Source organism: Nycticebus coucang, chromosome 3 (genome assembly GCF_027406575.1).
Source record: "Nycticebus coucang isolate mNycCou1 chromosome 3, mNycCou1.pri, whole genome shotgun sequence".
NCBI lineage: Eukaryota > Metazoa > Chordata > Mammalia > Primates > Lorisidae > Nycticebus > Nycticebus coucang.
The window spans coordinates 139,783,061-139,805,694 of NC_069782.1; the positions used below are offsets into that span (position 1 = coordinate 139,783,061).

The 22,634-nt window shown below is 43.7% G+C and overlaps 1 protein-coding gene across 3 annotated transcripts in view; it reads left to right on the plus strand.

Moving 5' to 3' along the window:
* The window catches only part of RBM20 (RNA binding motif protein 20), a 213,455-nt gene that overhangs the window by 157,032 nt on the left and 33,789 nt on the right, over positions 1-22,634 (plus strand). For all 3 annotated transcript variants that reach the window (XM_053585807.1, XM_053585808.1, XM_053585809.1), the window contains exons 2-6: positions 3,146-4,226; positions 5,423-5,484; positions 7,143-7,234; positions 7,563-7,660; positions 20,670-20,810. In XM_053585807.1, the coding sequence (XP_053441782.1) occupies positions 3,146-4,226; positions 5,423-5,484; positions 7,143-7,234; positions 7,563-7,660; positions 20,670-20,810 (1,474 nt within the window). The remainder of the gene's footprint in view (positions 1-3,145; positions 4,227-5,422; positions 5,485-7,142; positions 7,235-7,562; positions 7,661-20,669; positions 20,811-22,634) is intronic.

Below are 22,634 nucleotides of genomic sequence, written 5' to 3' on the forward strand. Positions count from 1 at the left end.
GGGACCCCAAGGCTTGTCTGCAGCCAATTTCACTCCCCAGCAGAGAAAGGGTCTGTAATTGCCTTTAACCTTCACCTCCCTCCTCAATACTTTAAAATGCAATCAGCCTGTTATGCCCTTGGAGCAAGGCTGGGTTGCTGGTATCTTTTTAATAACTTATAGCCAATTTTTGAATTTTCACATGATGAGAAAAGGCAATGAAGTCACTTTTATCTGGCTCTGAAATGTGTTTTGTACTTGCATTTGAATGTGGGTGTGCCTGATATTCTGGGCACTTACTTCCAACAAAACGGTGAGGCAGCATGTTGTTCGCCAAGTCTCCCTTTCCCTCTCTGCCTAAGCCCCCTCCCCCCCCCAGGTTCTCTCTTCTTTGTTTCATTATCTTTAGGCTTTTACTATATGGAACCTGGGACAGTAGATACTAAGTGTCCCCGCGGTGTGGTTTCCACTCCACAATTTGCAGCCTGGATTGTCCATTGTAATCCCAATTTCAAATTTCACAGTCCCATTTTTCCCATTGAAATGTCCTGGAATTCCAGTTCATCAGCGTTTTTAACATAGTTCCTTATTACATCCATTTCTCAGAAGGAGAATTTAAAGCCCCCCAAATAAGGTCTAACCAAAGAGTCCAGACTTTGATAACCACACGTCCCAGACTTTCTGGGAAAGTCTGTCTAATTTCCAGACCACATATGCTGATTTTTGGTCTAGAAAACCCCACAGCCAAGCAACAGGGGTCACAGGAAAGGCACATATCAAACAGACATGCTCCTCCCAGTAAGATTCTGTGAGCGTCCACCCAGCCTGCTATCTCAGAGTCAGATTTTCCACTCGTAATTTTTTGGGTTATTCCTTATGCCAGTTGGGTTTGAGAGCAGGGTTGAAGGGAACTGTAATCTTTTGGAATATATACATTTAGTCTTTGTTTGGTTTCTTGCATACAACTCCTAAAATCCTTGGAATCTGACAAATGTCTTTTTGTATGCTAATAAATTGAAAATGGCTTGGGGCCCCTAGATGTATCTTCCTGATAGGCACCGTCACCAGTCACTGCCAGAAAAGACCAAGGGGGGATGGTAGTGTTAGGACTTTCAGCTCCACCCCCCACTTCGGAGATAAGAGGACAGGGGCTGGCTAATGGCCAATGATTTAATCAATCAGGCCTATGCAATGATGCCTCCATAAAAACCCCCAAAGGACTAGATTCAGTGACTTCTGGATAGCTCAACACAGGGAGTGTGGAGCCCCTGGAGAGAGCAGGGAAGCCCTGCCCCTTTTCACGCACCTACCTTGAGATCTCTTGCCTCTGGTGTTCAGTGGTATCCTCTTTATAATAAACTAGTTGGGGTGTATCCTTGAGTTCTGTGAGACACTCTAGCAAATTAGCCTAAACTGGACTCATAGCTGGTCAGTCAGAAAACAGGTAAAACAGGGCAGCGCCTGTGGCTCAGTTGGTAGGGCGCCGGCCCCATATACCGAGGGTGGTGGGTTCAAACCCCACCCCGGCTGAACTGCAACCAAAAAATAGCTGGGCGTTGTGGCGGGCGCCAGTAGTCCCAGCTACTCGGGAGGCTGAGGCAAGAGAATCGCTTAAGCCCAGGAGTTGGAGGCTGTTGTGAGCTGTGTGAGGCCACGGCACTCTACCGAGGGCCATAAAGTGAGACTCTGTCTCTACAAAAAAAAAACAACAAAAAACAGGTAAAACAATCTGGGGCTTGTGATTGGCATCCAAAGTGGGGGACAGTCTCATAGGAGCCCTCAACCTATGGGATCTGATGCCACTTCCAGGTGGATAAGGTCAGAATTGAATTGGAGACGCCCAGCTGGGGTCCACTGCAGAACTGACTGCTTACTTGGTGTATGGTAAAAAAAAAAACCCACACACATCTGTGTCAGAAGTGATGTGTGTTGTGAGAGTATAGGAGAAACTGAATTTATTTCCATATTTAGACAAGAGCCTAATTTTTATTGCTTTTGGGTATGAAATGAGGACTGGGATGAAAATGTGTTTGGCACAAATGTACACACAACTCTGTAAGCAGTTTTGAAGCCCACATTTTTCAGTTAGCATTACAGCATATAGATTTTCTCATGTCATTTAGGTGTTTTTTGTTTGTTTTTTTAATTTGTTTTGAGACAGAATCTCACTTTGCTGCCCTTGGTAGAGTGCCACAGTATCATAGCTCTTGCCACAGCCTCCCTGGTAGCTGGGACTACAGACTCTCCCCTACAACACCTGGCTTTTTTAGACATGGAGTCTCACTCTTGCACAGGCTGGTCTCAGACTCCTGAGTTCAACTAATCTACCCACTCTGGCCTCCCAGAGTGCTAGATTACAGGCGTGAGCCACCATGCCTGGCCTGTTTTAGGGGTTTTGTTTTGTTGTCTTTTTGGTAAATAACAACTTTACCAAATCCAAGATACCAATTACCATGGGCAGTGATGGGGTGGGGGCAGGGTGGGGAGCAGGTAGCCAACAGGCATTTAGGGTGCCAAAATGTCTTCTATCTCAAGTTTGGTGCTGTGTACACTTTCTGAATGTCTGAAATGTTAGATTATAGAGTAGAAATTTAAACGCCAATAGGAGATGGTTACTTAACATTTCATTATGTTGATATAATTTACTCACTTCAAATTTTATACCCCCATTGTTGGATATTTGTAATCTTCAACTTCAGACTCTCAAATAATGCTGTGTTAAACATCTTTGGGTACCAAGTTTTGTCTGTATTTTAGCAGCTCATTTTCTTAGATTAGAGTTACAAAATTGAATTGTTGGGTGAAAGAACATGACTAGAATGACTGCATTTTTTTTTTAATGGTTGTATTTCGTCAGACTGCCTCTTAAGGAAGCTGATGGGTTTAGATGGTCGTCAATGTTGGATCTATTTCCTGGTGTCTCTCCAACACTAAGTGCTGCTGTTTTCTAAAAAATATTTGCTATTTTGCTGGGCAGATACTTGTTTCTAATGGGTTTAGTTTGTGTTTCTAATTACCAGTGAGATTGAACATTCTATTGCAGTTTTCTTTTCTTTTAAATGTATATAGGAGACCCATGTGGGAGGGCCTTATTTATGTGGGAGCCAAAAGACACCCCCCCCCCAGTTGAAAACCAGCTGTGCATCTAGACCCTGTCTTCCTGCAGTGCCGCCAAGCTCCTGGACAAGAACCCCTTCTCGGTTGGTAACCCGAACCCTCTCCTTCCTTCGCCTGCCAGTCTCCAGCTGGCTCAACTGCAAGCCCAGCTCACCCTCCACCGGCTGAAGTTGGCACAGACAGCTGTCACCAACAACACTGCGGCCGCCACAGTCCTGAACCAAGTCCTTTCCAAAGTGGCCATGTCCCAGCCTCTCTTCAACCAGCTGAGGCATCCATCTGTGATCAGCTCCCCCCACGGACACACTGGGGTACCCCAACATGCTACAACCATACCCAGCACCCGGTTTCCCTCTAATGCCATTGCCTTTTCACCCCCTAGCCAGACACGAGGCCCAGGACCCTCCATGGGCCTTCCTAGCCAGCCTCCCAATGCCATGGTGATGCATCCTTTCAGCGGGGTGATGCCTCAGGCCCCTGGCCAGCCAGCCGTCATCTTGGGCATTGGCAAGACAGGACCTGCCCCACCGGGATTCTATGAGTATGGCAAAGCCAACTCTGGGCAGGCGTATGACTCTGACACGGATGGTCAGCCCAGCTTCCTGCCAGCCTCGGCCTCTACTTCAGGCAGTGTGTCTTACGAAGGGCACTACAGCCATACAGGGCAAGATGGCCAAGTTGCCTTTTCCAAAGATCTCTATGGACCCAACTCCCAAGGACCGCATGTGGCAGGTGGATTTCCACCTGAGCAGGTGGGGGGCCTGAAAAGAGAAGTGGGGCCGCTGCTACAGGACGCGGACAGCCAGTGGGAGAGCCCCCATCGGTTCTCTGGCCAAGGCAAGCCTGATCTCACAGCAGGTCCCAACCTGTGGCTACCACCCCCCAGCCAGCCCTTTGAGCTGTACGACCCGGAGGAACCTACCTCAGACAGGACCCCTCCTTCTTTTGGGGGTCGGCTGAACAACAGCAAACAGGGTTTCAGCTGCTCCCGGCGACGGGCTAAGGAGGAGCAGGCGATGCTGTCTGTGCGGCCCCTGCAGGTTCATGAGCTGAATGACCTTCACGGTGTGGCCCCCCTGCACCTGCCCCACATCTGTAGCATCTGCGACAAGAAGGTGTTCGATTTGAAGGTGAGTCATGCAAGATAGGCTGATAGCCACAGCTAGGAACCTGGGTGGACTTCCCTCATAACCCCGCTTCCGCTGCTGGTGAGGGAAAAACTGATACTTTTGGATAAGTATTCCCAGAAGCTACTTCCCCTTGAGGATATGTATATTGTACTAAGTTTGAAAGAAAAAGAAAAGGCAGAATTTTGGATCAGAGGCAAGAGAGTAATTTTCAGTTAGGACCTAGACAAATTATTATAGAGGACCTCAGCTTCCCCATCTGCAAGGTGGTGATGGAGCCTCCTGACACCTTCCCTGTGGTTGCACGATGCTTTGAGCTGCTGCAAACAAAGTCTGTTTATAATATAACTCCCCCCACAAAAAAACTTATTACTGATGCATTGAAATATTCTGAAGTAGTAGTAATAATTGTCATAAGCAACAAATTTTAAATGCTTTTTGTGTGCCAACATATTTTAAATGGTTTTTGGGCCCCAACTCTTATGGGGTAGATACTATTGTTCTTATTTTGCAGGTGAGAAAACTGAGGCCCAAGACACGTCCAGGGACCCCCTACTAGGAAGTGGCAGAGTAGAGACACAAATGTGGGTCAGGCCCTTTCAGGGCCTGCACCTCCCATCTCCCATCCTGTCCAAGGTCACCGTAAATGTCTTGCTTAGGAGAGTCACACCGTGGTGTGTCAGTCACTTCTGCTCAGATCACATTGTCCAAGCGCAGCCCTGAGACTCAGTAGGGACACACCCTCTCACCTCCAGTCTCAGGGGGAACTGGCTGAGACTGAGAGGTGCTCGAAGATTTTGTCTCTCATAGCTTTTTAAAATCACTGAGTTCACCTGCCAGATTCTCCCAACTGGATATAGAAAGAGGTGGGGTCTCCCTCAGGGAGAGGAATGGGAGGTGGGCAGTGGCCCAACAGTCCACTGACAGGGGAAGAGGGAATCCGACTTGTGAGTCTGGGCTCCTGATCAAGATGGGCATGGAATGGGTGGAGGAGGGGCTGATGAGTGAGGGCTTGGCGGCAGGCAGGGGCAGGGGAGGAACCAGGGAGGGAGGGGTGGGCCAGAGGGAGATGCTTCTCCAGGGTTGGTCCAACTTCTGGGCACTCCACGCTCCCTGCCTGGCCAGCGACTCTGTGCTCATCCTTCACCTTTCCAGGAAGTCAGTTCTACTTTGGTCATTTTCCTTTCTTTATGGCCTAGGACTGGGAGCTACATGTGAAAGGGAAGCTGCATGCTCAGAAATGTCTGGTCTTCTCTGAAAAGTAAGTTCTATCCTAGAGAACAGGCTCATGCGTGCACTCAGCAGATATGCCCTGGGCACCTGCTGTGTGTCATGCTCTGCCCGAGTGCTGAGGAAACGGCAGAGAACAGAACAGGCCAACAGAACCTGTTCTCAAGGAACTTGTGCTTAATGGGGGCGGGGGCCAGACAGATGATAAACAGAATGATCAGGTAACTTAGATAGCATTCCTGGTGGTGAGTGCTAAGCGGAAAGTGTATGTGTGCATGCACACTGGGCGGGGCATGGTCCTTACATTTTAAATAGGATGGTTGGGAGAGGCCTCCCTGAAGACATGTCGGGAGGGGTGGAATGAGCCTGTGGCAGCTGGACAGCAGGTGTCCTACATCTGGTGTGGTCCTATATGCCCAGGAAAGATTCAGCGTGACCAGAGCAGGAGAACAGGGCAGAGGAGCCAGGGAAATCCCAGGGTCCAGATCCTGAGTGCTTGGGCTTCCTGTGAAGACTTTCTCTTCTGCTTGGAGTGGGATTGGAGCCACTGAAGGCTTCAGCCATGCAGTGACGCCCATAGGCACCAGGGAACAGTATCCCGCTGCTGCTGTAAGCACAGACATTGGGAGGTGGCTGCTGCTGCTCTGCAGGTGGAAAAGAGGGTGCCTGGCTCGGGGATGTAGAGTAGATGACTAGGGTTAGGCATTTGGAAATGTGGGCATTCAAAAGGCCTCCCTTAGTTATTCACAATAGCTGAAACATGGAAGCAGCCCAAATGTCCATCCACAGGTGAATGGATAAGCAAACGAGGTATATCCATACAATGGAATATTACTCAGCGTTTAAAAGGAAGGAAATTCTGAAACATGCTACAACCTGGATGAGCCTGGAGGACATTATGCTGAGTGGAACAAGCCGGTCACGCAAGGACCAATACTGCGCCATCCCACTTATACGAACTACCTAGAGCAGGCAAAGTTATAGAGGCAGAAAATAGTATAGAGGAGGGGGAATGGGAGTTAGCATTTTTTTTTTTTTGAGCCCTTCATCCAGGGGGTATGCTATATACCCTTAAATTGTGCACATTAAGTGAGAGTTTACCAATCCCCTCCCTTCTCCCCTTTCTCCTGTCTCCCCCATCCCCACTTGAATATACTTGTGTTTCTGTTTCGTGTGGGCATGTAGTTGTTTACGTATTGGTTTCATATTAGTCTTGAGTACGTTGGATACTTGCTTTTCCATTCTTGTGATGCTTTACTGAGAAGAAAGTGCTTCAGCTCCATCCAGGTAAATACAAAAAATGTAAGTCTCCATCTTTTTATGGCTGAATAGTATTCCATGGTATACATATACCACAGTTTACTGATCATTCATGGGCTGATGGGCACTTGGGTTGATTCCACATCTTGGCAATTATGAATTGGGCTGCAGTAAACATTCAAGTGCAGATGTCCTTATGGCAAAATGATTTTCTTCGTTCTGGACAGATACCTAGTAATGGGAGTTCTACTTTTAGTTCTTTGAGGATTCTCCATACGTCTTTCCAAAGAGGCTGCATTAGTTTGCAGTCCCACCAGCAGTTATCCATTCTTTTTTTGATGGACATTTGGATTATTTCACAGGAGGGAAACTTCTGGGTCTTTGTTTAACTTACTGAGGAGCTGCTTTTCCTTTCCTCCCCCTCTGCAGTGCTGGCGTGCGGTGTATACTTGGTTCAGCAGAGGGAACGCTGTGTGCCTCTCCCAGCAGCACAGCCATGTATAACCCTGCTGGGAGTGAAGGTGAGCCTACGGGTCAGAGCTGAAAGCTGGAATCAGTTTCCTAGAGGCCCATTGCATTCTGATATGTCCTTATATATGTATACAGCTAATGGATCCCAGGACACTAAAATTGGGCCTGAGATCTGGGCCCTTCAGTATTTCCTGAGATATTTTAGACATAAAGCTTTGCTGATTACCAACGTGTCCAGAGGTATAATCATGCCAATCACCAATACATATGATAACAGGAAATTTTCAGTTTTCTCTTCCCCCTTATGTCCTAGTCATGACTCTTAAAAGTAAAGTCAATAACCGAGAATTCAACTGGCTTGTGTAATTCATCCTTTAGATTATGCCTCAAATCTTGGACCGCCTTTGGCAGCCATTCCGGCCAGGTCATTTGCTCAGTCAAATCCTGCATTTCCTTTGCCTTCCACGGGGACAAATGTGAGTATAGAAGCATTTTATCCATTGTCATTGTCATCTTCAAAGCATTTGTATCAACTGCCGTGTCTAAGCCTAGAGGGGATACAGATGTATTGTTCAGAAAAATGTCTGTAGACCAGTGTTTTTTAACCTTTTGTTATCTCACAGTACCCTTGAACCGCTAGTTAAACTTAATGACACACTCAAATTATGCTGATCAAAAAAAGGAGTAAAAGAATGTACTTACTGTGCTTTGAACTTCTTTCCAAAATAATTTAATTAACGAGCTTTAAAAATTTTCGCAGGACATCAAACATCCTCATTTCCGTGGCACACCAGTTGAAAATCATTGCCCTACACAGAGGTGGAGAGCTGTTAGATTCAGTCCAGCTAGTATTGCAACACACAGATAAAAAAGCTAATATAAATTCTTAAGATTGAAGGCATTCACAGACTTTCTAGAATTCAGCATTAGTTTAGGGAAAAAAAAGTTAGAGTTATTTATTAATTTTTTTATTTTTAAAGATTTTTTCATGTTATGTTGAAGTGGACTATTTCTTAAGGGAGTGTAATTTTGAAATGTGAACCAGAAAATATATTTGGAAGTAAGGACTATGTACGATAGCATTTGTTGATCCCTTGGGAAAATGGTTGGTGCTGTATAATATTTTTGTTTGTTTTTAGTTTTGTTCTCTCTCTACAATATGCACGTTAATCCCCTAGAACTGCCAGCAGGGCTGTCCAACCTGCAGCTCATGGACCGCATGCAGATTATTTGAGGGCTGCTTTGCTTATCTGAGTTGTCGGACATTGTGAAAAGGGTGCTTGGACCTTTTCTTTTGGTCATCAGCTGCTGTTAGTGTTTCTGCATTTGATGTGTAAACCCAAGACAACTCTTATTCTTCCAATGTGCAGCAGAAAAGAAAAAAGTTTGGATACCCCTGTTAGCTAAAGCTTCTTCTCTCCTTTTCCACCAATTGTGACAGCTCCCTTCCTCTCTTTGGATTCTATTGTTTTCCCACTGCCTGGAGCTCTCCCAGCCCCTGTGCCTCCGCTCTTCTCCCTGGGCATGAGTGCAGGAGGAAAGGGAGGGGGGAAAGGGAGGGGGAGACCAAGCACCAGCAAAACAAAAGGCATCGGCTGAACCCTGCCCCAGAGCACCTGCTCGTGTGCCTTTGCCTGGGCCTGTATTTTTCCAATTCGATTGGTAAAGTGGGCAGCAGCCTCTCTCTCCTGCCACAAGCCAGCACAAGCTTAGGACAGGCCTCCACGTGTAGGTGTGTAAACTTTTAGACAAGCAAGCCGTGAAGTGCAGGGTTTAGGTCCTAGGGGTTGAGTGGAGGGGCAAGGAGGTTCATGACAAGACGTGGCAGCTTTGGGTCAGTGGCTAGTTTGGTGAGGACTGTCCTCTGTCTTTGAGGTCAGACTCCTCATGACATGACCCTAGATCCTGATGGGGTGTGCTAGAGAAACCCCCACACCAGGGCCTGTTTCTATACACTTTGGGCCATGGAGCCACCTCTGTGTCTGCAGCCCTGCCCTGAGGCCTCTCCCCCAGCTCTGGACTGGGGGACCAGTGGGCCAGAGCCAGACCCTGTGCATTGAATTTGTCCTAGGGTCTGGTCTGGGCACAGGGAAGAGCTGGGATCCACTGGTCCCCTTCATAAAGGGTTTGGGTGGCAGGAGGACAGACATGGGCAGAGCAACTCTGTGGTCTGTTCTATGCCTCATCCTCACCTTCCTGTGCTGCCCAGTGAACCGGAGACCCTTTTCTGTGGATTTAGAGTTGAGAGATCTAAGTTCAAGCCCTAGTTCTGGAGCCACTAGCTGTATCACCTCAGACAAGTCACTTCTATGAGGCTCTGTTTCCTTACCTGGGGACAAGAACACACAAATAATAATTTTGGAAGGTAAATGACTGGGTTTTCACCCGGCTTGTGGGATATATTAATTTGACTATTCCTCCCATCTTGAGCTGCCCTTCAATACAGTCTTCTAGTACAGTGGCCAGCACCAGAGGGCAGAGACCTTGGGACAGCCCATACATAGAGTGGTCTTGCCCTTGTGAGGACCACATAAGACAGGGTATGTTACAAAGAGCTGTGAACTGCTGAGGGAGGAGTAAAGTAACCACAGTTGGACTTTACCCCATTTTAGCGATGAAGAGCTGAAAGCATCCTGTGTAAGGCCGGCTCTGCTGGCTGTGTGAATTTGACTGAGTCCTGGTATCAGTTTCTCTTGCTTGAATCTGTCTGGTAATACCTGGGGTCATATCTGTTCCCCCTTAGAGACGTTTCAAGGCTCCTATGAAAGCACTTTTAAATTACTTATGTGCCAGGCAAGCACACGCAATCTGCTAATTCATGTTGATGGTTCTTGATAACTAATATTTATATCCAGAAATTCTTAAATACAGCTGCCTCCAAATGCCTGGAGGTGGGGAGTTTATCTGGCTGGAGCCTGAGAAGCAACAGGGAAACATTTCGCTTTCTTCACAGGGAGCTGACAGGAGGCAGAGCCCCGGATGTTGTAGCATGATAACAACAGCCAACATTTATGTAGTGCTTGCTGTGTTCTTAACATTTTAGTATTGTATCAATTCATTTTACCCTCCAGATGAACCCATGAGGTGGACACTATTATTACCCAAACTGCAGCCTAGTGACTAAGAGACTCGGTTTGTATAAGGTCACACAGTGATAGACGGAGGCTTGGGATTTGAGCCCAGGCAGCCTGGCTCTGAAAGCCTCACTGGTGATCACCAAGTTGACACTGGTCCTCTCTGAAGATCTCAGGGGTCTCTTCTTTGCTGTGATTTTTGGTAAGTCCTTCTCACGTCCCCTACTCCTACCCAACAAGCTGCTGAGGAGTTGAGGCTGCCTCGAAGGCAGCAGGGACTGCTCTGGCCTTGGCCAACCACGGAGCAAGATGACAAGGTCAAATTCTTCTACACCCGACAGTATCTCCCAAGATGAACTCTGATATTTCTCTAAACAGAATCTCTAAACATTTTCCATGGACCCTGAGGAAGGGGAAAGGCATCGTCTGACTGTTCTTATCGTTATAAATGCTGTGAAGTCTTGCTGGTCACATGAGTCTTCCTAAGGACGTCTGGGGAACAAGGACAAAGCCTGCCCCAGACAGTCCCTGCATTACCCTCTGTCAGATTCTGGTCCCCAGCTTGCCATTTCTGGCAAATAAAACTGAATGCAGGTGTCTCTCTCTTTAGGAAAACCTGAAATGCAAAAATATAGGCATTTGAAGACAAGCTGAGAAATTAAGAACTGATTAAGCCACCAGTGAAAAATTCTTTGCAATGCTCCTTTGTGCATGTCACAGAAGAGTCCCTCAGAGAGATTTTTATTTCTTTTTCTGCCTACAAATACTGACCTCCAAAGGTGAAGGGAAACATCGAGGGGTGATTATTCTGTTGCCAGAAGGATACCTTGCCAAACTCCAATGGGTGCCCAGCGAGTTTCTTTTGTGTACAAGTATGCATTTCTGTTGTTTTTTTCTGCTTACAAAACTTATGCTTGTTGTGAAATTTCAAGCAGAAAAGAAAAAAATGAGGAGAACAAAATTCCCCCATTACCCCACCCTTCCAGCCCCACGGAGATTCCAAGAGGGCCTTGCTGCAGTTTCCTCTACAAGTGGGTTCTAGTCCTGTGCCAGCACTTTCTCTGTCTGATTCCATTTACATGAATCTTTTCAGAAACACATTTCATCAAGTAAAACCAGAAATACCCAGGACTCTGCCACTGTAAGATCATTAATGTTTGTGGAGCAAAGGGTAGTTGCTGCTTCTGAAGCTCCCCGTTTTGGGTTCGAGGTTCCAGTGAGCTGTGACTGTACCACTTCACTCTAGCATGGGGAACAGAGAGAGATCTTGTCTCAAAAAAAAAAAACTAGGCCCAGTACAGTGGCTTACGCCTATAATCTTGGCACTTCAGGAGGCTGAGGTGGGTGGACCATTGGAAGCCAGAAGTTTGAGACCAGCCTGGGCAATATAGCAAGACCCTGTCTCCATGAGAAGTTTTTAAAAAAATTACTGGGGTGTGTTGGCACGTGCTTTTAGTCCTAGCTATTTTGGAGGCAGAGGCAGGAAGAGGCTTGAGCCCAAGAGTTGGAGGTTGCAGTGAGCTGAGATCACCTTGCTATAGTTGAGCCTGGGAGACAGAATTAGACAGTGTCTCTAAAATCATAAAATAAAAATAAAGCTCCCTGTTTTTAAGCAAGAAACCAGAGTGACACAGGGATATGGGAATGAACCTTCAGAACATATTTGAACTGCCACAAAAATCTAAAACAACCACACAAACCAGCTACTACCACCATCGAGCCCTCCACCCTTGGCTGCATTTAAATTTGTCTCAACTCTGCTAGAATCCGTGTCTTTCATTGTTGTGAAATGTGTTATTTTTGATAGCAATGGGACACTGAACTGACAGTTGTGTGCCATGTTTGCCTGTGGTAGAGTGATTTGTGTCTGTACCCAGCCCCTCCCATCTTGCCCCAGGGTCCCCAGAGCTGGGTGTTCACTTTCACTTAAGCCCCTGCCATCTGACTGAGCCCAGGCTCTTTCTCCTTAGTGGCTGGATTCATCATAAACAGAGTAATCAGGTTTCTGGAAGGGGCCTTGGGGCCTCTCAGGCTGTAAATAGTTTTCTTGTCCCTGCCTCAGATGCACTTTGCCTGTGACTGTCCCCATAAAACTGCCTTGCAGTTTTCACAGACACTTCAGAGTTTATTTAGTGCTAGTGCCACAGATGGGCCTCCCTGGCCTGGACAATACACATTGTTTTTATGGTTTCTTTCTCATCAAGACCCTGCATGTAGGTGAATTTGTATAAATAAGAAAACTGAAGCTCAGGGAAACGTAAATGTGTGTGAGAGGTCAGAGTTTTAAGTCATAAGTTGCCCCCAGATGGGTGGTTGTTTCCAGAACATCTGTCTGTCTGCCCTGGCCTTCTGAGACCATGAAGAGCAGAGTGACCTCTTTGAGCATGAGGAGTAGTAATTGATGTGACATCTGCTATGCCCTCCCCCACCACTCCATCTCTGTCATTGCTTCTGTCCTTTCAACAGGGGGTCACCTTGTGCTTTCTCAGAGCCAAGAGGGACAGATAGGAGACTTGGGTGGGTTTTGCTTTCTGGGGGGTTTCTTTTCTTTTTTACAAATCTTCATTATTTTTTCTTGTTGCAAAAGCAGTACAAACATTGCATTAAAAAATTCTAACAGTATAGAAACATGAAAAACTAGAAATCTGACTTTGCAGGGAAAACTGAGGTTAAACGTCTTATACTGTTACTACATCTCTCTCTAGCCACCGTAGGTGGGCTTGTTTCATTAGTGAAAGTATTTCATGGAAAAATAAAATTGTGCCATATAAAAAAGGGAAAAAAATAAGATTGTGCCATATTAATATGTTATGCAATTTGTTTTTTTACCTAACATAAGTTGTCAATACATATTTTAATTGATTCCTAGACATCTTTCCACATTAGAATATAAAGTCATATCTTACTTTGTAACATCATTTATTATATTTACCTTAATTGATTAAGTCTGCAATTTATAGATTTTTTTCAGTGAGACCTGAGTTTTAATTGTAAATCTGCCACTGTTAATTGACCACAGATTAAGTTCCTCGACATCTACTAGGATTCTCTGTCCTCATAGAAATAGTTAAGAGTAGACTGGATGACCCTACAGCTTTAACATTCCATGTCAACGAAGTTTACAGAGATGGTGAAGTTGCTCACCAGGTGAACTACCCAAGTTTCATAGGCAACCTTAGCACCAATAAAAGTAAATTTACTCTAAGTCAAAGCTAATATACTCTATAAAATATTTGCAAGTATCAATAAAAGCATCTTTACCTACCGTTCAATTTAAGCCAAGATGTGTAGCTATGAACTCCACAATGTTCAAAGTTAACATCACGAGGAATAAACACCTGTCCTAGGTCTTTCCTTAGGTGTGTTTAGCACAAAATCAGCCAAGGCCCGTAGATCCTATACCAGATAAAATTAGGTCGTATCTAAGAAAGGCTGGAGCACAGATGTGGTTTATTGAAGATCCAATCTACACTTTGTAGCTCTGGGAAGCACTTTGGGAGACTTCCCTAACCCCACGGGCCTATTGCCTCAAGCTAAATTTTTATTACAACTCTGAGTTATTTGAAATTGGGCTTCTTTGAACTAACCTGCAAAGCCTATTCCTTTGTGCACCAAAGGGCATCAAAAGGTCTCAGAATCTTCATATACAAGTCCGTTTGTTCCTTTTTACATTTCTATCCATCTATAAAAGATTTGTGGGTAAGTTCAGTGGTCTGGGACCCAATCCTATGAACTATTAGAAACAGCATCTGGTTTTAAATGAATGGCCCTTGCATGCATGTGAACATGTACCCGTGCAAGCTCCTGATCCCACATGGGGGCAATCAAGGTCAGAAAGCCTCCCCCCAGGCTGAGAATTATGATTGCCCCTTTAGGTTGGTAATTAGGACTTTGGTTGCAACCCCAGCACCTAAGCTCTCTTAGAGATTTGACCTTGGGCTGGAAAATTTCAAGTGCATCTGTCACTGGTGTCCTTCCTGGGAGCAAAGCAAGGAGAGGCCATCAACACTTCAGTCTGCTCTTCTGCCTAGAGCATATCTTTTAAAATTTATTTTTGGTAACTTTTAGTGTATTTCCAACTTGCGGAAAAGCTATAAGAGCTCCCATAAAATTTTGCCTGGATTCACTACTCCTTTGCATTTCCCCTCACTTACTTTATCGTTCTCTTTCATCTATCTATACATCTATCTGTCTGTGTAGTTAGCTATACATTTTTTCCCTAAATCATCATCGTAGAGTATGTTGGAGACATTGTACTTTTTCATCTCTATTTCAGCATAAATTTTCCAAGAACGTGGACTTTCTCTTACATAATCACAGCACTATTTTTTCCCCAACCCAGAATTATTGTAGCACATCTTTTAACTGTTAAAGCAGTGTCTAGCAACCTTTTTTATCTCATGGCACATTTTAACCTATGGTTAAACTTCCATGGCACACTTAAATTATGTTGATTTTTAAAAAAGAATTTTAAAAAGAATATACTTACTATGCTTTGAACTTCTTTTGAAAATAATTTAATTAATGATCTTTAAAAATTTCGGGGCACCCCTAAGATCTTCTCACAGCACACCAGGGTACTATGGCACACCAGTTAAAAATTGCCATGTTAGAGGAAAGAAGGTGATAAACGCTTATTTATAGGAGCCTTCTGGGTGCCAGGCATTGTACCAAGGCACTTGAGATACATTGTGGCATTTCATCTTTTCAGTAGTCTGGTAAAATGAATTTTCCATTTATTTATTTATTTTATTAAATCATAGCTGTGTACATTAATGCAATCTTGGGGTACAATGTGCTGGTTTTATCTACAATTTGAAATATTTTCATCAAACTGGTTAACATAGCCTTCATGGCATTTTCTTAGTTATTGTGTTAAGACATTTATATTCTACATTTAGTAAGTTTCACATGTACCCTTGTAAGATGCACCGTAGGTGTGGTCCCACCAATTACCCTCCCTCCACCCATCCTCACCCCTCCCCTCCCCTCCCTTTCCCTATATTCTTGGGCTATAATTGGGTTATAGCTTTCATATGAAAGCTATAAATTGGTTTCATAGTAGGGCTGAGTACATTAGATACTTTTTCTTCCATTCTTGAGATACTTTTCTAAGAGGAATATGTTCCATATACCACAATTTATTAATCCATTGGTGGGTCGATGGGCACTTGGGTTTCTTTCATGACTTAGCAGTTATGAATTGGGCTGCAATAAACATTCTGGTACAAATATCGTAAGATGAACTTTTATTCTCCCTTTTTTACAAACAAACTGGGGCTTGGAGTAACTCAGTGAGTGGCCCTCAGTTAGTCACTGGGGGAGCAGAGACACAGACTCTATCTCATTCTCTTACTGCCCTGACCCTGGTGTCTGTTAAACCGTAAAGCACACACTTGATGTGGGTCTGCTCTCAGTGAGGCACCGGGCCCCTGTGTCTTGAGTTCATCTGTGTATCATCTCAACATAGTACTGGGCACCCTGGTGGTAGAATTATTCGTAAATAAGATGCTTGGTGCTAGGAGCTCATCTTCAATAAAGATGAGACTCCCACCAGCATGGAGAAGCATATCTGAACAATGAACGTGCTTGTGAATGGATGCACAGTTAAAAAGAGGAGCGCTTAGAGAGGGAGGACAAACACTGCATTCATCGGGTCAGGGAGTGGGAAAAACATGGGTTTCCTGTTTACACTGAGAACATTTAGAGAAAGTTGTCATTATCCTGGATCTTGGGGTTTACCTTGGCAAGATTTCTGGGAGCAGAGGAATTTTAAAATTTAGAACCATATGAGCACTGATATTTTACATCTGGAAAGGATTATAGACATATAGGTCACCTCCCTCATTCTAGACATTGGGAAACTAAGGCCTAGAATGGAAAACTAGTTTCTCCCTGTTTTCTACATAATCAGTGGATAAGCTGGCACTTGATCCAACCCAGGTCTTCTGTCTTCCAGGCTGATGTTCTTTCCACTAGGAATTTCTAAGCATTTTGTACCCAAATCCTCTTTCCTCCTCATACCCCAAGCAACCACTGTCCTACATTCTATGTTTGGAAAGATTTTATCCACCAAAGTGCTTATATGAATGAGTAATTAACTAGTGACCCATTTTCATCAATGAAAGACATAGATATACCAATTAAGCTTTCAGATCAACCTAAGATCTAATCGGTGTTAAAAGAAAAATTTCAGACAAGTTTAATTTAACAGAGTTGCTTGAGCAAGGAATGATTTATAAATCTTGGCAGCCGTCAGAACCAGAAGAGGTTCAGAGAGCTCCACCCCACAACATAGGCAGCATTTAAGGACAGAAAATGGAAGTGAGGTATAGGAACAGCTTAACTGGTTCACCTTGGTGGGTTTGCATTTGCCTTATGGGAACAAGGTCTGAAGTGTTAGCTGCCTGTGAGTGCCTGAAGCTCAGCTGCTGTGATTGGCTGAGACTTGGCTATTTGTTACAAAAGTACACTCCTGAATTGGGCTTTCAGTTAGTTTATGTACTAAGTTAGGTTGCAGTTCATTACATAAGGACTCTACCCACCAGACATCCTCACACCAAATTTAGTTTAACACCAGGTTACTATATTAATAAAGAAACTCAAAAGTATGGTCTCAACTTGAGTTTTTAAATGTCCAAAAGCACATTTAGCTCTATCCTCCCTGAGAAATTATTACCTTCCAAGACCCCTTAAAGGCTTATTAGAGAACCCAGGTTGGGAATGCCTATCCAGCATCATGCCACTTGGAGTTGTTTATGTCCCCAGTGCACAAACGTCACTCTAGATGTAGCACCCGGGGACCTCACTTCCCATCCTTCTCTCCCTCATCATTCAGATCGCCCATAGTGCTCATAATAGTCATGTTTATATAAACTGTTTCAAGAATAAAATAGAATGATAATACCTTTTATTTTATACCTTGTATCAATCAAATATGGTCTTGAACTTAAATTGAGTTTAACAACAACAAAAAGATATTTTATTTTAGATAAATGGCCAAAAAGAACTTGACCAAACTATCAAATAAAATATTGGCAAAAGAATATAACACATAGAAATTAATTTCCTGGATAGGATTTACCACATACTCTCAACCCAGACTCATCCCAAAGCAAACGGAGATTCTTCAGATCTGTAATTCCCAAGATTTTCATTTCATGGCTCACTTAGAAAATGATCAACTGAAGTTAAACTGGTAAAATTGAAGAACCTGCTCATGGTCCCTAAAGGCACTTGGCCTTCGATCTGAAGGATCAGTATCTTGGTGCTGCTATAACCTTTGCAGTTCACTAGTTGGAAAGCTTCAAATTAAAATTAACTGGAAGAATACTAAAAAATCTCAGGATTATCTCAATACTGACAACAAGGGCATCAAAGCAATCCAACTTCTATTTCTGATAAAAATCTTAGGGAAGAAAGCATTCAAAAAAGGTATCTTTAAAATGTTGAGTGAAACCCTGAATTGAGACCCATTTATTTGAATGCCTTTGGTGATGACGTCCATAGCATGAACTCTCAACTTGAGTTTTTCAATGTCCAAAAGCACATTTAGCTCCATCCTCCCTGATAAATTATTACCTTCCAGTTAATAATATGTCAGTTCTGTAGCTGCTGTAAGGGTGTTTCTGCTTTGGGAGGCATATTCCACTGCCCAGCAGCAGTAGTTGCTGTGCTACACCCAGGTAAAAGCCTCTTGAGTTGTCCTTGTGGTCTGTGGGAGACAATGAGAGGTGTATGGTTCTCTTTCTTGGTCACTATAAGCAACTGGACAGTCCAGGAGTGTGATCAGCCCAGACCCGCCTGTGTGTCAGCTCTGCCATTCAAGCACACATTAACCCAGACCAACCACAGCAGAGTCCATGGGGCACAAACGTGCCCCTCTAGGAGGGGACCCACAGAGCACCCAGCCTCCGTCCTCCTTGTGATAAAACTCAGAGGATCAGCCACTTTGCCCGCTTGAAAGTTCAGTGGTGTGAGCTCATCTTTATGTGAACCACTGTGGAGAGGCAAAAATACTACCTCTCCACAGCCCTCCTCTCTTCACTGCAGAAGGGCTCAGTCCTTGCTAGCCAGGCTCAGACTCAAAGTCTCCCAACTTATGGAGAGTCCATTTGCACTTTAGAGAGAGGAAGGGAGTGGCCTGAGCCACACACTGCTGCCCTCTGGAAATGCGCTAAACCTCTGAACAAGGCAGAGGGGGTGGTCTGAAAGGGGCACTTGGGTTTCTACAATTCAGGCCCGAACCATAAATGGAAACTCTTATTGGCTTAAATTATTTACAGCCCAGATGAGGCAATGAGGGCTTTTCATGGTAGAATTACCCAAAGTATTAGCTCTTATTTGGAATGAGACCTCAGAGTTTCCCCCTGTATTATTACCTTAGCAGAGATGGACCTCATCAATTGTAATTAGATGGAGAAGTTTACTTTGTCATAGAAAATGGTGATTATGCAAATGTAGGCCATGCTATTAGAATGTGTTTCAGGTTTGGAAAATTGTACCCTTTCTTCCACATTGGGTTGGCCTACAGTTACAAATTCTTGAACCTCCTGGAGAGTCCAAGTTAATTAAGGTTTGAACAACCCAGACACACTTCCTCCCTCCCGGAGCTTTGATTCCAAATTGTGTTCCTTAGAGGTGTCTTTGGGACTGCCTGGTGGGGGTGGCGCCAGGGTGCTGGATCAGAATAGCTCCTCTTTTATTTGTTGAATATACTGGGCTGGGGAGCCAGCTTTCTTTGTAGAAAGGATTCCAAGCTAAAAAAAAATTGAAAATCACTCTCCCAAACCACAGGTTGTTCCTGTGAATGACGGTGCTTATGTTTTAGATTCCCACAAATTGTTCTTTTTTCATGATTGAATTTTTAAAAAATTGTAAGTTGGGCAATAGGAGGTATATATGGAAAAGATTCAGCGTATCTCATATTCCCTTCCCATTCTGCTCCTCTGGAGATAACCAGCATTGCTCCACGCCTTTCTAGTCTGTGCTGATATCCTTTAAGCATTTTTTATTGCAAAACATTTTCAAAAATAAAGAACAGTTGAGATTAGTATAGTTAACCCCTGTGTACTTAACACCAAGTTCCAAGAATTATGAAAATTTTTACACTTGCTTAATCTATCTTTTCTTTTAATATATATATATTTTTTATTTTTTTAGATCCAAAAATAGCCTCATAGTATGCATACTACTTACTTGGCAACCTGTTTTTAACTTAATCTGTCTTAAAAAATATTCCATATCAGCCATTTACCTCCTCTTGCCATGGCTACATAGTTTTCCATTGTATGCTTGAACCATCATTTACTCAAATGTTCTCCTATTATTCTGGCTGTTTCTAAAATATCTTTGCCACCTCATAAATTACCACAATAAATATTCTTGCACAGAGTTTTTACCATATTGGTGTTTTTATGTCTGTAGGATAGATTTCTAAAGGTGGTAGATCATAGGCTATGCATGTTTTAAGTATTATCTAATGTTACTAAGGTATAGTCTCAAAAGGGTATGGATATTCAACCTCCTACCAGAAACATATGAATATGTCTACTTCGTCATATCCTCCATGGCCTGCATATTATGGTTTATTAAAAATAGTATTGTATGCACTCTAGCCTGGCAACAGAGCAAGACCCTGTCTTTAAAAAAAAGAAAAAAAAAATGCACACAATATGTAGCCCAGTGGTTAGGGCACCAGCCACATGCTCTGGAGCTGGTGGGTTCAAATCCAGTCTGGGCCTGCTAAACACACACACACACACACACACACACACACACACACACTAGGCATTGTGGTAGGCACCAGTAGTCCCAGCTGCTCTGGAGGCTGAGGCAAGAGAATCGCTTGAGCCCAAGAGTTTGAGGTTGCTGTGAGTATGATGCTAAGGCACTCTACAGAGGGCGACAAAGTGAGACTCTGTCTCAATAAAAATAAATAAATAAATAAAAATATGATTGTGTGCACTCTAGCCTGGCAACAGAGCAAGATCCTATATCAAAAAACCAAACAAAAAATGCACACTATCCAGTTGATGGGCACACTTAAAACTTTGACTCAAACAGTATAAAAGCAATTCATATGATCAAAACATTTGTATCCCCTAATATTCTGAAACAAAAAATATTAAAATATGTAAGTTTAAGATACATAAAGCAAACATATAAAAATTAATATGTTAAAAAGAAAGTAAAACAGGTTTGAGGCTAAAAAATATTATGAATCCTTGTTGTGAAGAGACGGGATAAAGTTGATTTTTTTATGTTTCTGTAAATGAATTCCTGTTCCTCATTAATATTATAAATTACAGCTTTGCAATCATTATTTGAGGAAAGACAGCCATTAGGAATGTCTGGGAGAGAGGGGAAGAGGGAACTGTCTAAGACCAGCCGCTGCTCTTTGTTCCCAAAGTTTGCACAGAGGAGAGGTGCTGGCCGTGTGGTGCACATCTGCAATCTCCCCGAAGGCAGCTGCACTGAGAATGACGTCATTAACCTGGGGCTGCCCTTTGGAAAAGTCACTAATTACATCCTTATGAAGTCAACTAATCAGGTAGGTTTCACATTTTCACTCCCGTGTGTTTCACCAGTGAACACACACTGGTGAAAAGGAATTATGTAATTTTTTTTTTTTGATGCATTTCAATCAGTTACAGCCGATCTTTTTATTTATTTATTTATTTAGAGACAAAGTTTCACTCTGTCACCCTGAGGTTGAGCGCCATGGCGTCATCATAGCTCATAGCAATCTCAAACTCTTGGGCTCAAGCGATCCTCCTGCCTCAGCTTCCCATGTAGCTGGAACTACAGGCACCTGACACCACGCCTGGCTAATTTTTCTATGTTTAGTAGAGACAGGGTCTTGCTGTTGTTCGGGCTGGTTTCAAACCCCTGAGCTCAGGTGATTCACTTGCCTTGGCCTCCCAGAGTGTCAGGATTATCAGTATGAGCCACCACACTTGGCAGAAATAGGTAATATTTCTTAACATAGAGAGGTGAAATATAGCTGGCCTTCTGTTGGCATGGCACAGAAGTTTTTGTTGGTGATATTGTTTTGTTTCTCCTTTTTTCCCCCTACCCTTCTTATGCTGGGTACAAGTCTTTATGAATTGCCTAGACTCGAGGGCAAGCACTTTGGAATGAGGCACTTATTAACAAAGAAAAACTAGTTGGTCCCCAAAATACAAATCTAAGGACTTGAGTCTCTTCACTGTGTTGCCAATCCCCTGAGCTAATAATGCTATAGTCTTATCTTCTTAGCTTACCATATATGTTGGCCTATATTTTGAGCCAGCCGAGAACCTGGGACTGAGTATTTTTAGTGGTCCTTGGTGTCAGTGGATGAGGCCCTTGGATCTCCCAGCAGGAGAGGAGGTGGAGACTAAATATATTTGCCCTCATTTTTAAAGTCGGAAAGGGGGAATTGATACCCACGATGGTCAGAAAGAAGAATATTTTCTCTTTTATTTTAACAAATATTTTTACTTTATGAATCAGAGGAATAGGCATGGGAGGAATTTTTTCTTAATGAAGGAGACTCAAAGCCATGTCAGATCATCAGTCGTCTCCCTCCATCAGTGTGGGGCTAGATGGCTTAGTCTCTGTTCCTACTTGAATTCAGCTTGCAACATTAATGTGGTCAGATTTCCTAGATTAGTAGTAGTCCCATGTGACAGGTGAGAGCTAGAGGTGCTAAAATGTTTGTTTTAGCACCTCTAGAAAGAGGCACTTAGAAATCTGGGTGGCAGAATTTGAAATAAAACCTTTAAGAATCTTGACTTCTTAGTTGCCCACACTTCTGCCATTGACTGTGACAGAACAGAGAGAAGCAGTGCGTCTGAAATGCAGAAATAAATTGGAGGAAGGAGGGGGAATGAGCTTGTCTGGCCCATACAGTTCAAGGAAATAGAGTTAGGGGCTCAAATTAGGGCTCCCCTGTCACAGACCACTTTTTCCTCTCAACATAGAGGGCCCAGAATCAGTACCTCATTAGTAGAGTACAAACCTAAGAAACAGTAACAGCAATGAATACACATAGCAGCTACTGGGGTAAACTGACAGGTCCGTCAAAACAGTCTATTTGGAAACTCCATAGACATAGATGGAATGGAAAAGCCCATTTCTCTGCAAGTGTTTTATCAGAACAGTTAAATAAATAAGAAAGATACTGTGGAAACATTATGGGGGAGGGGGGTGTTCCCTTCACTTTAACTCATGACATGGCCTTCCTTCAAGCCTAGGAGTTTGTCAGCTTCTGAGTTGTTTTTGTTTTTGTATGAGACAGTCTCACTTTGTCGCTCTTAGTAGAGTGCCCTGGCATCATAGCTCATAGCAACTTCAAACTCTTGGGCTGAAGTGATTCTCTTGCCTCAGCCTC